This window comes from Ascaphus truei, chromosome 1 (genome assembly GCF_040206685.1).
Source record: "Ascaphus truei isolate aAscTru1 chromosome 1, aAscTru1.hap1, whole genome shotgun sequence".
Taxonomy (NCBI): domain Eukaryota; kingdom Metazoa; phylum Chordata; class Amphibia; order Anura; family Ascaphidae; genus Ascaphus; species Ascaphus truei.
The window spans coordinates 325,615,966-325,631,478 of record NC_134483.1 but is presented as its reverse complement, the minus strand read 5'-3'; the positions used below and the strand labels follow the sequence as shown (position 1 = coordinate 325,631,478).

Here is a 15,513-nt window from a genome sequence, read left to right as displayed (position 1 = left end):
CAGCTGCCACTGCGCATGTGCGCCAAGTCCGGCCTCCACTGCGCATATGTGCCTAGACCGGCCGCCACTGCACAGTTGCACCGAGACCAGCCGCCACTGCTCATGTACACCGAGACCTGACATAGTGTTTTGTTGCACATGCACGAGCGTTACGGGCGCAAGCGCGATGGCCACGCGCGCCTATTAGTACCGTGACGTCACTCACATTACGGTTTTTCATTTCAACACAAGGATTTTTTCCCATGAAACCCTGTAGGCGCCAGCAAAGAAGTTTCACTTCAAAAAAAGCCTTTAATCGAATTTCAATGGTCAGCAGCACTACAGCAATCTGCAATAATAATAATATGTATATGCAAAAACAATAAAATGCTGCTGGCTTGACTACTATGAAATATCTTTTTTTTTTTCATATCCCTAAAATGATACTACCAGTTACAAACATTGACTATACTGTAAATGTGACATAAAATGATGGAACTTTTCCATAGTTTTGTTTTGAATGATAATATAAAATATTATATACAGCATATAATTTCGTAAATCCTAATTCCATTCTTCTGTTTCAAATAATATAAAGCACAGTTTTGCTATTATTTTTTTTAATTTTCGCTCCCACATTCCTTTGGAAAATCTATGCTTTATGAAATATGTTTACTGTGTCTTACAGGCTCCCTTGGAACAATAGCTAATAAACTGGCATTTAGTGAAAGCAGTATTTCCGAAACCTCAAGTAAACACAAGAAGCGGACTCCCTCTTTCAGAGAGCTGAGGTTGGGGCACAAAACACCGGAAAACACTACCTCCAGGAAGCCAACAACAAAAGACAGAGCCGTTTCTGACAGTGATTTTGAATCAGAACCTTCCTCGCCTAAGAGCAGTGAAGAAGAGGATCAAGAAGATGAAGAAACCTTGCATAGTGATCTCAGGGTCTTCAATGATGACAATGAGACAGAAAATCTGGGGCAAAGGCCTCTTCTCCTTATGGATTCAGAGGATGAACCAGATGAAGAAGAGGAGAAGCACAGCTCTGATTCAGACTATTGCCGCACAAAGATAAAAGACTGCAATGTAAATCTTAATAGTCGACATGTACAAGCTACTCTGAGTCATCAGGAAGGAGACGCCATTATATTTGCCGATGTACCTAACACACCAAGTAATGTGATGACGTTAACTTCTGAACAGCAGTTGGATGCTTTTGGAGCTGTGCCATTTTTCTCCCTTCATGGCAAGAAGTCTGAACCAGGAAAAAATAGTATGAAGGACCAGATCTCTCACACATCAATCCACGCCCTGGGAAGAGAGAGAGAACCAGATGAATTTGATGTATTCACAAAGGCCCCATTCAATAGAAAGCTAGAGCAAGCTGACTGCCAAGTTACACCCCCTCTTTCTCCAGAAAATGTGGATATTTTTGGGTGTCCACTATTCCAGCCTCTACCCCCACCAAACCAAACATCTGATAGCAGAGAAGACCTTTTTGGGTTGGTGCCATTTGAAGAGATAACAGAAAGCCAAACACATCACCAAGTGAAACAACAGCGCAACCTGCAGAAACTATCCTCTCGTCAGAGGAGAACAAAACCAGAGTCGTCAAACAACAATGGAAAGCGTCACCATGGCACACAGTCAAGCACAAAAAAAACAGCCAAGCCTTGTTACCGCACACCCGAGAGAGTCCGCAGGCACAAAAAAGGAGTGCGCCGTGACTCGCAGAGCAGTAATGAGTTTCTCACTATATCTGACTCAAAGGAGAACATCAGTGTTTCACTGACCGACGGAAAGGATCGCAGCAATCTTTTGCAAACAGACGAAAGCATGGTGGACCCTTTTGGTGCCAAGCCTTTCCACCCCCAAGACTTAAGGCAGCCACAACATCAGGGTCTTGCGGACAACCGTGGAGATCATTACACAGCTGCAGCTGGCAGACCTAGGCAGAGCTCTCTTCATGGGGTAAATCACAGCAGTGATAATCTAAATATGGATGACTTTGGTTCAGTGCCTTTCACAGAACTGGTGTTGCACAGCGTGGCACAGCAGCAGAGCCAAACACCGCAACAACAGCCTTTCGAGTTAGACCCATTTGGTGCAGCTCCTTTTTTTGCTTCCAAAGAGTAGATGGTTATTATTAATAATTTTTCTCATAATATTTTTGTACTGCAACTCTAAAACTTATGCTAGTCAAGAAATTTGTCATACTAAAAAAGGGCACATTTTGTATATCAATGGGTTTTGCAAGATTTATAAGAATAATCCTCTGAAATAGTTACTTTTTTCATTATTCATAATTTAGGTTTTTGTTTATTACTTTTCCTTTTATTTACAATATAATACATCTTTTAAAGAAAATAAATATATATATATACATACTTTTATATATATATATATATATATATATATATATATATATATATATATATATATCCCTAAAAAGTATAACTTTAATATATCTCTATCAAGAGAGCACATTCCTTCTTAGTTTATTGCACTTCTTGAGTAATTACTCTTATTAGCTGGACAAATTAACTGTTTCATTTGCAACGTACAGTAGTGTAGGTCTAATAAGTAGACATTCCAAAGCACCTAAGACAGGGGTGCGCAAACTGGGGGGAAGCGCAATATTTTCCAAGGGGACACGGCGGTTGCAGAGGTCCAGCACTCTTCCCCAAGGCATTTATATTAAATGCCGGGGGATCGCGTGAGGGCTCTCCAACTTCCCTTACCTTGTCTTCTGCGACGCGTCACCATGGCAACATGATGTCACGTGACCCTGCAGCGTCATTTGATGCCGAAGACAAGGTAAGGAGAGGGGGGAGATCAGGCAGGGGGCGCAGCGAGGAAAGTTTGATATACTGTACTCAGTGACCCAATTGGAAATACTGCATTCTGTACCAAACAGTGTTCAAAATCAGGCAATTCAGTGCCCTTACCTAATACTCCCATAAGCCTAAAATCCGTTTCAAGGCAAAGCTGGTGCTAGTACAGTATGGGCAAAAATTACATTAGACGTGTTAAAATAAAATATGTCTTTTTTCTTTCTTTTTCTTAAATGAGAATACCATAAATTTTGCTTTGATACATAGACTCCATACAGGTTTCAAACATTTGTATTTCATTAGCTGTATAGGTTAGAGAACCATTGATAAAGTCTGAAAAGACTTACCTTACACACATTCCTCACTCAGCTGAATCTTGAGTACGTAGTGGTCAGAAGAGGGCATCAAAATATTCTCCTACTCTCACTATACTGTAGCAAAATTAATATGAGCACTCTCCTAATGGCAACGCCAACTTCATAGAAGAATAGAAAACACTTCCCTAATACCATAATACACTCCAAAACTTTTGCAAATATCAATGCAAAACCTTGTTCTTTTTCTGTGGTATCTTTACATATCACCTATGGTTTTTTGGCTCTTGCATTCTTTTCAAACGATCTTTTGGGGAATTTGTAGTAATTACCGAGTTGACCTGAGACATTGACCATCAAATTATTTTCCACAGCTCAGGGGACAGTTAGCCAGGCTACATCTGTCGATTGTGATACACGATTTAACATTGCTATTAAATACTATGGAATTGATCATCTGAATTACGTGGACATATACTGTATGAAGTTACCACCGTAGCACAGATCACACCTGTAACTAACATAAAAATGTCACGCAAAACGTCCCCTTCCAATCTGATGCCATCCCGATGTTAGTGATGTAATCTGAATAGTCTGCATTTTTGGATGTTGGCATATTTGTCAGCATATCAGGTGTGTTAGAGGTAGCGGCATTTCAATTCTTGTTGGAATAGAGTCAAGGTTTGTTATGGCGATATATATGCTCAATGAATCGGGAATTTTTCAACACCCACCAAGTCATGAGTGTACAGTATTTGTCAGCAAGAATTTCTGTTGAATAGAATGTAATAATTTTGAGATCGCTTCTTGGTAACCAATACTGACCTAATGTTAATTTAAGTTTTGGAGTAAAGACACCTTCATCTAAATGGAATCTCCTTGAAAGTACAATTCTTTCCATGTCTTCTATAAAATGCATGGACATATCAAGATAGAAGATGAGTGAAGTCAAAGTGCTGTAAATATTACAGTGCTTTTTGAAGCACTTGTTTCTGTAACTGGTTTCTGAGTTTTGGATATACTTCAAATCATTCAAATTTATCTACAAGAGCAGAACTATGAAACAGAATCACCTTCCATCCAAATAAAGAACTATATATGTAAAGGTAACTTCTATGAAGATTACAGATTTAGAGACTATTATCAGTATAAGAACAAACTACGTGTGAAAAAAACACAGTTGGAAATCAAATATATTTTGTGACCCCTTATTTACAGAAAGTGCCATTATTATGTACTGTGCATGGAAAGTTCTTACTAAAGCCAAGTCTAGAGCTCCATTAACACTTAAATCCAGGGTGCCAGGGTGTTTAAATCATTTATGGTCAGAGTATATTGGTAATTTCACAAAATAATGACAAATTATGATTTTCTACGCTCATCTGGACATGTAGGAATTGTTCTATGAGTCATAATAAGGCTGTGAGTAGAGATATACAGAATTGTTATTTTTGGGGGGTGAACTTTCTGTGAAAATCAACCCCAAAAATTGCTAACCACTTAAAGTCAATGTGGAGGTCACATGACCCTATATTCTAGTCATAAAACACATGGATTTTGCCATCTTCTCTAAATTGTAGCGAAGAGTTTGGAATCTCTAGCCAAATTGTCAAAAGTTTTGCACAATGGGATTTTTCATGAAAATGTCGTTAAAATGCAAAAAAGAAAACCGTGAGTAAATGTTGTGAATCACATTTGAAGACATATGCACATTTCTACTTCAGTAGTGGCCCCTAGTGTTTAAAAATCCCAATGGAATTCCCCAGTAGTAACAGGGACATCTACTGTAATTGCAGCAACATAGAGTTGGCTCAGAAAAAATCATTGTGGCATCCCCAGATCACTTGCTGTTTTTCTCCACGTGGCTGTATAAACATTTCAAGCCAGCTGTCTGTCACCTGCAGACGATGTGCAACAAAAGAGTATCCAGGATGAGCACTCCCTGGTAATAATCAGTGAATGTAAATTTTATGTGTAGTAAAAAGTGACTAAGTAACGTGCAGTGCCAAAAGAAAAAGATATGAAGAAAGTAAAATATTATTATATTATTATTATACAACGCAATTAAAGTGACATTGTGATATATGAGTACATATAAACAACACCATCCACTCAAACTCCAAGTTCCTGGGTGTAAACAAGATTCTTCCAAAGGATCAGGGTGTAGGGTGGCATCATGTGAAAAATGAGAAACAGACAATAGTGCAATATCGTAAAAAATGTTAGCAGCAGGATCTGGACAATATCTTGTGGAGTAGCTACTCACATTTTACAAACAATAGACAGGTATTTTCACACATAAATAGTGATGAATCCTTGATGATCCAGATGAACGAAGAGGATTTCGGTAGAAATGGAAAGACACAATAGTGCAGATTGCCATGCAACTTTTATGTGACCAGGTAAAATATAAAATTCACACTTACAATAAGTGCATTCTTTTGCGCAATAATGAAAGGAACAGGTCAGGAGTCCACTCTCCTAACAAGGAGACTTTTCTCCAGCCTCACCAGCTCCGTGGAAAGTCGTGCCGGTGTCTCTGCAGTCCAACGACTCTGCACTGCAGCATTTCAGCGTCTCGCGAGCAGGCAAAGTTCTCTGCTTCTTCCGGTAACGGCCGTCTGGGAACAAGAACACGTCACAATCCTCTCTGCATCCAACTCTACTCATTTTGCTGACGGTTCAGCTTCCTCAGGAGTCAATGGTTGACTTTCAAAATTTCAGTTTTAATTCCATCTACCCTGTGGGCCTTGCAATTCTTTATGAATTGTATTGCCTTTGCTTCCTTTTCATTATTGGTGGTTTCTTCTCGCTCTTCCTCTGCCTGATTATGCCGGTGTCATCTGTGTTCTTGTACAATTTCTTGTAGACATCCTCAACTCTTTTTATAAGTATACAAACTTTTATTGTTAATCCATTGTCTAGTTTGTGTGCCATGATTTACTTTTTCTCAATTATTTCACTGATTCATCTCCTTTAAACTTCTATTATCTTCAATTCTCTTTTTCACCACATTGCAGTAACATTGTCTTACATCTTCATTTATACACTAGTGGATGGTCTTGGGATTGCTTAATTTCTTGTCATTTTGTGTTTTCAGGTGTAATTATTATTATCTTTTATTTGCAAAAACGCCAACATATGCCATAGATTGGTATAGTTGGTGTACCGAGTACCATAAATTGCATAAATTGAATAACATACTGTACAAGTATGGACTGACAAGCACAAACAGATACAGAAGGTACTGTAATAAGGGCCTGGCTCCTGAGACTTTATAATCTAGAGGGAATAGGGGGCAATGTTGAAACAAAAGGTAAAGTGGCTGCAAATTGGGAGAAGTATGCCTCAGAATGGAGTACGGTGCAGCCACACTGCTGGATTTATTATGGTTTGGGGGTCTGGATGTTAGGGGGTGTTGCATAGCATGGAGCATCTTCATATGTTTTTCGTAACTATTAAATTATTCCCATACATTTTAAAGCAAGCTGAAGCAATTTTTCAACTCTAGTTAAAATCCTGTGCTGTTATTCTTCAGGTTATTGATGTTGATTGTTTTTTTCTTCTTTTTATTCCGTTTTCTTCATTCCATCTTTGTAGAAAGATGTAATTTGCTGTGAACCAATCGGTGATCACTTCTTGTGTCAAATAGTTAAGAACTGTGCAGTCTTCAGTCACGTGTTTTATTGTTAGCCAATATAATGTCAATTTAATTCTTTATTCCATTGGGTCCATTCCATGTCCATTTTTTATTTGGATGTTTCTTGAAGAATGAATTCATGATATTGGAGTTTTTGCATTCTGCCAATTCTACCAATCTGTCTCCATATGTATTCCTGTTGCCGTAACCATACTTACCAAATGCTCCTTCATCTTTCTGCTCGACACAAATCTTTGTATTGAAATCAACCATCATGATCTTGAGATGGTAATTTCTTCTTAATTTGGTTGATTTCATGGTAGAAATCTTCCACTTCATTGTCTGTGTGACTTAATTCCGGTATACACGTGGATAATTTGAAGCCTGTGCCTTTCTGTCAACTGAATTTATAATCCCGTCTGCTCTCTCTGATGAGCTTTCATACACTTCTATGTTATTTTACCATTTTTTATTAATCATGAAGCCTATACCACTGATTCTTCCATGTTCTGTACCTCTGTAATATAATAGGTATCCACTTTTGAGCACATTGAAGCCTTCATCTTTTCTTTTTACTTTAGTTAGGCTAATAATATCCCATTACATTTTTTTCAAGCTCATCTTCCAGTTCTTGCAGTGTCGCTTCACTGGACAAAGTCTGGCAGTCCTATGTAGCCAGATTTAGGTTTAAATGACAGCTGTTGTTTAACCTCTGCAGATTCTTAGCACCCTCTGCTTTCATGCCGTTTTTCTGAATGCTGTCAAGCCCAGGGACAATCCGGCATTCAGAGAATAAGGACCATTGCTTTTCGGTATCTTTCATATTTGGGGATTGAGGCCTTGCCATGCTGGCTTCAACTGCATATTGTGAAGTATTTTTCCCACTTACGAACCGGGTATAATGTTTATGCTTGCATACATCTTCTTCAGTACCTGTTGCCACTTTTCTTCTGCTTTGAGGTAATGAGAATTTAAGGGAAGGATATATATGTATTATATTATATATGAAAGGAAAGAGAAAAAGAGCGTGCACATACAGTAGCTTGATTGTGTGTAAAATGTATTACAAGATAAAGACTTGATTAGGCACACTTACAAGGTAGTAAGGAAAAGTGCATTTAGAGATAACATTTCACGATACAATGGTGGTTGCAGGGTCCGGTCATCTCACACGGTGAATGACATCAACATCAAACACGGTCATCCGCGACGTCTAGTTACCTGGTGCAGGCCTTGCACAGTCCAGGTGATTGAACATACAGCAGGCAGGATTGACGAGATCGGTGAACACCTACCAATTAGCCGCTACGTTCGTCTGAACTGTATAGCTCACGTTAGCGCGTGACGTGACCCTCAACAAAACGGAGTCCCAGCGATTTTGACCAGTCCATATGACTTCCTCAGGGGTAATGGATAGTGAAGTGCACACCTCTTTTAAATTACACTGACTGCACAAGGCTGTGCAATATACAGTAAGTAATCTAAGGGTGCACAGGGTAAGCCAATGATTAAGAGTGCAAATGAGTATAGAGAGAAACCAAGTACAGAATATAAATTGCATACAACAGACGCAGAAAAATAAATTCATTTTGACAGGTACAACAATACATAAAATATTGAACCATAAGAAAATACCACTGATATATAAAGTACAATAAATTGAATGTACATTAAATATATTAGAAAACCCAAACACCAATATACTATAAGATATTATTAGTAATGGAAATGTTATCTTGTAATACATTTTAAACTCAGAATCACGCTATGTGGCACATGCTTTTTCTCTTCTATTTCTTTTAGATCTACCGTGGATGTGGTTCATCCTTCTAAAAGATGCGAGACTGCCACTGCTGCTATCACATTTGAATTTTCACTCTTGACACTGTGTTGCCAGGACACATTAAGGACTCTGATATCACTGGTTTGCCTTTATTTACAGGATTTCCACTATTGCCTTTATCAATTGCACACCTTTTTGTATTTATGTGTATTTTATTCTCATTTGTTAGTATTTATAAGCACTGAAACCTCTAATCATTGACTATCTATTGGATTTATTTAGTTTGCGCTATTGTATCTGAGATACAGACACACACACACACACCAAACATATGGCTCAAAAGAGGGATGGGGATAAATGTAAAGAAAACTCTTTTAATCATACTGTACTGTATTTATGGACTGTAATTGGTATTAAGCAGTGTTCTTTCATACATAACAATTAGTGTTTGATTTTGCCATTCTTGGCTGTGTAAATAGAACACACTTGCCCGCAGAATCATCATCACCTGCTGTTTACTTGAATGGGAGTTAACACCCATTCTGGTGCGTTAACCCCTAACAGAGCTGGGCTGTGACATTCACAAAGTGGTGCTCTGCATAAGATACCTTTCAACACAGCGTACAGCACATTAAATTGGATGGGCTGTAAGGTGTCACTGGGAACTATAAGGTGTCTTATGCAGTGCGCCACTTAGTAAATATGTCACTAAATGTGTGTTCTATTGATAGTGAGGAATTGCAAAGGTAAATATTATTGCAAAATAATACACTAATTGTTATTTAATAGCACCCCAATCCTTGAGTTCATTTTCTGGAACATTTGAGCACATTTTTCATTATAATCATTATTTCTGCTGTTAAGTGGAAACAAAGTATGTAAACAAAATGTCAAAAGTTGATTACATTCCAAAGGGGAATTCATTTTCTTCTTGCGGATTCTTTAATGTATTGGTGTTTTCTGCTTGACAGAGAAGAGAAAGACCATTAGATAGTAATTGCAGGTGAACTAATAAAGTCTCAGAATGATCAATAATAAACTCATATGGATGTGATACCCAGGGTCGCCAACAGAATTCTTTGGGTGCAGGACAAAATTTAAGACTGGGACCCCACAAATCTGACATAATTATAATTGTAACTCTGTCATGTCTTTCTGTTTCCCCCCTCCCCTTAATCTCTGTTACACCCATGTCAGCCAATTTTTTCCCCCTTGCCTCTCTCTCTTGTCCCATCTTCTCATGTATTTCGCCTCTTTCCTCCTGATGTCTTTCACTCCTCTCCTTCCCCAATGTAATTTTCTTCTTTCCTTTTCTCCTTTATTTTTCACCATCATCTCTTTCCTCCATTATCTTTCTCCATTTCCCCTTCATATCATTTCATTTTAATCTTCGTCTCTTCTCTACCCCAGCATCTCTCTCCTCTCCCCCAGCATTTCTCTCCTCTCCCTAGGGCATGTCTCTCTTATTCCCCCTTCACGTCTCTATCCTTTTCTTCCTCTAAATGCCATTTTGTCTCTCCCCCTCTTCTCTTTTTTTTTCTCACACATGCTTCCTTTCTATTATTTTACATCCTCATATCTCAGGCTCTTCTTTTCCCATACATGCCATTCTCTTTAATCCTCATGTGTGTCTCTTTTATTTTCCCCTTCATGTCATCTCTTTAACCCTCACGATTCTCTTCACTCCAGCATCCTTCTCACTAACCCTTCCCCTTCACATCTTTCTCACTCTTTTCCCTCATATATTTTTCTTTGGCCCTTTCGGATCTCTTTATTTTTCCTCCCATATATTTTTTTCTCCTCTTCATTATTTCATATCTTTTATTGATTTTCTCTGTTTCTTTCTGTGTCTTCTCCTTTCATGGCTGTCTTTCTACCCGTATTAGCCCTATACCCTCACCTTTTCTCAGCCTGTCCCACATGCTGCAGCTTCAGCCTTGCACTGCTCTCCTTTGCTCTTTATGATGCCCCCACCCACTGACTGAGGCCCTGCCCACTGATTGCTCAGCAAATGGGAGAAGGAGCAGGAGAGCACAGGAAGGGATCTCCCTTGTAGGGAGCCCACTGCAGGCATTTGATGTGCCAGGGTAGGGCCCAGCCCGTAAACCTACCGGGCTCGGGACAGTAGTACCATCTGTCCCCCCTTGTCAACGGCCCTGGTGATACCCTTTACTGCACTCACTAGACAGTTGTTCATACTGTATGTAATTGGTGAGGAACTTTTATGTTGGTTAAATAAGAGGTATCCGAACCAGGGGAAATAAGGCTACCATAGCACAGTATTGTACAGAAATGTGTTGAGATAAAGACAAGATGTGTATGGAATTTTATATCAGGAGGACTTGATAATATTACAAAGAAGCCTGAATTGGGCTGTTGCTTTTGTGATGGACATGTCCAAAGATGAAACAAACTCCATTGTCAATATACTGTACAGTAGGTTTAATCCTATTTTGCATGAGTTTGGATATAGATGGCTTTTTATAGCCTGTGTACAGCAATTCCCTCAATTACTAAAGAGGGAAAACACCTTAATGAAACAGATTATGTTGCATCTCTTGCTATACTTGTACAGTATGTCTTAGTAATAATAATCATTTATATAATAAGGTTTTGTATTTTTGGCGGATTAACCTTTACAAAACAAAAAATAAAGTATGATCTTGTTTTATTTCTAGGTTCACTTTTGTACATTATTTTCAAAGTCAGTAGTCCTTATATTTACATGAAACATATATTAAAGCAGCAATCCTCCCTTCACAACAAATGACACTAGGGAAGTAAGGATAATTACTGATTTCATAGCAGGTTTTATTGCTTTATATCAGTCCTTATCAACCAGTGTGTCGTGCGTGACCTCTTCTAAATAAGCCCTAATTAGATCTGGACTGCATGTTTAATTACAGACCAGTATCAAACCTTACTTTCCTAAAGAAGGTTTTTGAGAAAGGTGTTGCAACCCAACCGGAAGGCCATCTTTAATATTTATGACCCATTACGGTCAGAATTCAGAGCATGGCACCATACTGAAACAGCCCTGTCTGATTGCTTAATAATCTTCTGGTGGCATGAGTCAGAGATGATTGTTCGATCTTAGTCCTCTACCTCGCTGCAGCATTTTATACCGTGGGCCATGGGATTTTAATCGAGTGTCTGGTTTTCTGTGGACTGGGTGGCACTGTTCAAACCTTTTCTCATTGGCAGGTCACAGAGAGTATCTTTAATGGTATACAGTTAGGTCCGGAAATAATTGGACACTGACACAATTTTCATAATTTTGGCTCTGTACACCACCACAATGGATTTGAAATGAAACAACTGAAATGCAATAGAAGTGCAGGCTTCTAGCTTTAATTCAAGGGGTTGAACAAAAATATCGTATGAAACGTTTAGGAATTGCAACCATTTTCATACACAGTCCCCTTATTTCAGGGGCTCAAATTTAATTGGACAAATGAACACAATCATAAATAAAATGTTCATTTTTAATACTTTGTCAAGAATCCTTTGCATGCAATGACTGCTTGAAGTCTGGAACGCATGGACATCACCAAACGCTGGGTTTCCTCCTTTATGATGCTTTGCCAGGCCTTTACTACAGCTGTCTTCAGTTGTTGTTTGTTCATGGGTTTTTCTGCCTTAAGTTTTGTCTTCAGCAAGTGAAATGCATGCTCGATCGGGTTGAGATCAGGTGATTGACTCGGCCATTGCAGAATATTCCACTTCTTTGCCTTAAAAAACTCCTGGGTTGCTTTCTCAGTATGTTTTGGGTCACTGTCCATCTGTAAAGTGAAGCGCCGTCCAATCAATTTTGCTGAATTTGGCTGAATCTGAGCAGACAATATATCCCTATACACTTCAGAATTCATCCGGCTGCTTCTGTCTTCTGTCACATCATCAATAAACACTAGTGTCCCAGTACCATTGGAAGCCATGCATGCCCATGCCATCACACTGCCTCCACCGTGTTTTACAGATGATGTGGTATGCTTCAGATCATGAGCCGTTCCAAGCCTTCTCCATACATTTTTCTTCCCATCATTCTGGTACAGGTTGATCTTAGTTTCATCTGTCCAAAGAATGCTGTTCCAGAACTGTGCTGGCTTTTTTAGATATTGTTTGGCAAAATCTAATCTGGCCTTTCTATTCTTGAGGCTTATGAATGGTTTGCACCTTGTGGTGAACCCTCTGTATTTGCTCTTGTGAAGTCTTCTCTTTATGGTAGACTTGGATAATGATATGCCTACCTCCTGGAGAGTGTTATTTACTTGGCTAGATGTTGTGATGGGGTTGTTGGAAAGGATCCTACGATCATCCACCACTATTGTTTTCCGTGGACGTCCAGGCCTTTTTGTGTTGCAGAGCTCACCAGTGCGTTCTTTTTTTCTCAGAATGTACCAAACTGTTGATTTGGCCACTCCTAATGTTCCTGCTATCTCTCTGATGGATTTTCTTTTTTTTTGCAGCCTAAGGATGCCCTATTTCACTTGCATTGAGAGCTCCTTTGACCGCATGTTGTGGTTTCACAGCAACAGCGTCCAAATGTGAATGCCACACCTGGAATCAACTCCAGACCTTTTACCTGCTTAATTGATGATGAAATAATGAAGGAATAGCCCACACCTGTCCATGAAACAGCTTTTGAGTCAATTGTCCAATTACTTTTGGTCCCTTGAAAAAGAGGGGGCTACATATTAAAGAGATGTAATTCCTAAACCCTTCCTCCAATTTGGATGTGAATACCCTCAAATTAAAGCTGATAGACTGCACTTTAAGCCCATATTCATTAGTTAACTGTAAATTGAATATATTTTGGTACACAGCCAAAATAACAAAACTTGTATCAGTGTCTAATTATTTCCGGACCTAACTGTACTCTCTGCATCAGTGCCTTTGTCGTGTGGAGTGCCACAGGGCTCTATTTTATCGCCTATGTTTGCAGTGTACATGGTACCTCTGAGTGATGTGATCAGACAACATGGCTTGGTTTATCAGTGTTATGGAGATGGCATGTACAAAAAAACACTGGATGCGCTCAAACAGTCGCTAAAAATACCCCAAAATAACCCAGTGATACAAGTGCAAATGAACTCAAATATAATAAATGGTGATATAAATGATGGTGATGGTGATATACACTGGCGACACACTTTATTCAAGCTCGGCTAGTCCCACGAATTCGGGTATACCCGGGTGTATTGAGGTTTGTGACTGTTTTCTGCCCGAGTGCATTGAGTTATTTTCCGGCAGGGATTGAAGCATTTTATTCCCGCTGGCTGCAATACTGCACAGTATATATATACTGCATTACAATTCATGAATTTATGCCATCTGGTAGACACGCGAAGCATTGCAGCCTATTAAATCCTAATCATTATCATTTAACAGATCAGCCGCCCATCAGCCAGGCATGAACCCAGGCTGGGAAGGCAAACGCAACGGGGCTTGTCAGAGGTGAGGAGCGGCGCATTCCAGGTATCTGCCAGGTACATACCGGGTATTTGCTCGAATAAAGTGTGTCGGTGCAGTATTGATGTAAATAATAAATCTACACCACCAAAATGTGAATAAAGTGTAAAACAGAATAAGTAAATAAAGGAGGCAACACCTCCACTCAACCCATAAAAAACTGTTCCAGAAGTCTTAACAAACTAATTTCCTCCAAAATATAGGGGAGCGGTGATAGATGCCATGTAAAGAAAAAGTATATATAGTGCAATATTGCAAAAACAGTGAAAATGATGTGTAAAAGGGCTGCAAAATCCTACTCACAATTGAGCAGAAGATATTAAGCAGAGATCCAGACAGTGCCAGTGAAGACCCTGAATGGTAAGGTGCAGTGGTTCCGGTGGATCTCAAAAGCAGAGAGACAGAGCCAATAGTGCAGATCAATCAAAAAAGGACATTTATCACAGACAGGATTCGCAAATGAATGCTTACAGCGTGTTACTGAACAACAGACAGAGTATCAAACCACAAACCACAAAACCCAAGCAAGTTCTTTTTGGGAACCCCTGAGCCCCCACAAAATATATATATGTGTCAAAAAGGAGTGCTATTGAGCGTGGCAAATATGTATACAACAGACGGCAGAGAAGCCCAATGCTACATCCAACATGACAATGCTGTGATGCTGCCTTTACCATTTATTTTTGCTGTGACTTCACTTCTTCTCAAATTATACACTTCCTTCTACCAGGCTCATTATGTCTCTAACTCTATTCATATATCTCCATCTCTCCTTTCTTCGCCACTTCTGAGTTCACATGAACTCCTTTCTTACCTGCGTCCTCTGACACTACACAGCTATATCCCCTGCACTAAAACACACCCCTACAAATCCTCCTCACACATTCTCTTTCTATTCATGCTTCTCCTTGCTTCTGGGGATATCTCTCCCAATCCTGGTCCCTGCCTTATTTCTACATGCTCTCGTCCTCGCCTGCCAAATGCAACCTCTACTCCTGGTGTCAACCCCTCCAACCTCATACCCATCCCCAGCCACTCTCCCTCTTCTCTCCCTTTCTCCTGTGCTCTTTGGAATGCACGCTCCCTTTCTAACAAGTTCCTCTCTGTGCATGACTTCTTTCTCTCTCACTCTCTGCTCCTATTTGCTATAACTGAGACCTGGCTCACTCAGTCTGACTCTGCTCTGGAAGCTGTCCTCCCTTTCTTTCTCCCCCACTCCGCGCCCTGATGGCAGGGGTTGAGGTGTAGGGCTCCTGCTCTCCTCTCTCTGCCGTTACCAAACCCTTCCTATTCCTCCCTCTCTTGCTTTTCCCTCCTTTGAGGCTCACACTGTCCAGATCTCCTCTCCCTGTCCACGTGGTAGTCATCTATCGCCCACCTTCCTCTACTCATTCCCCTTCTGCCTTTTTCTCTCACTTTGAATCCTGGCTCTCTTTCTTTCTCTCCTCAGACTCCCCTGTTCTTCTCCTTGGGGACTTCAATTGCCACATT

At 39.7% G+C, this 15,513-nt stretch overlaps 1 protein-coding gene across 5 annotated transcripts in view; it reads left to right on the top strand.

Moving 5' to 3' along the window:
- BMP2K (BMP2 inducible kinase) overlaps positions 1-3,050 on the top strand; it is a 164,046-nt gene extending 160,996 nt beyond the window's left edge. For all 5 annotated transcript variants that reach the window (XM_075606622.1, XM_075606618.1, XM_075606614.1 and 2 more), the window contains one exon: positions 668-3,050. In XM_075606622.1, coding sequence (XP_075462737.1) covers positions 668-2,118 — 1,451 coding nt within the window. In that variant the 3' untranslated portion in view covers positions 2,119-3,050. The remainder of the gene's footprint in view (positions 1-667) is intronic.
- Positions 3,051-15,513: the final 12,463 nt, after the last annotated feature.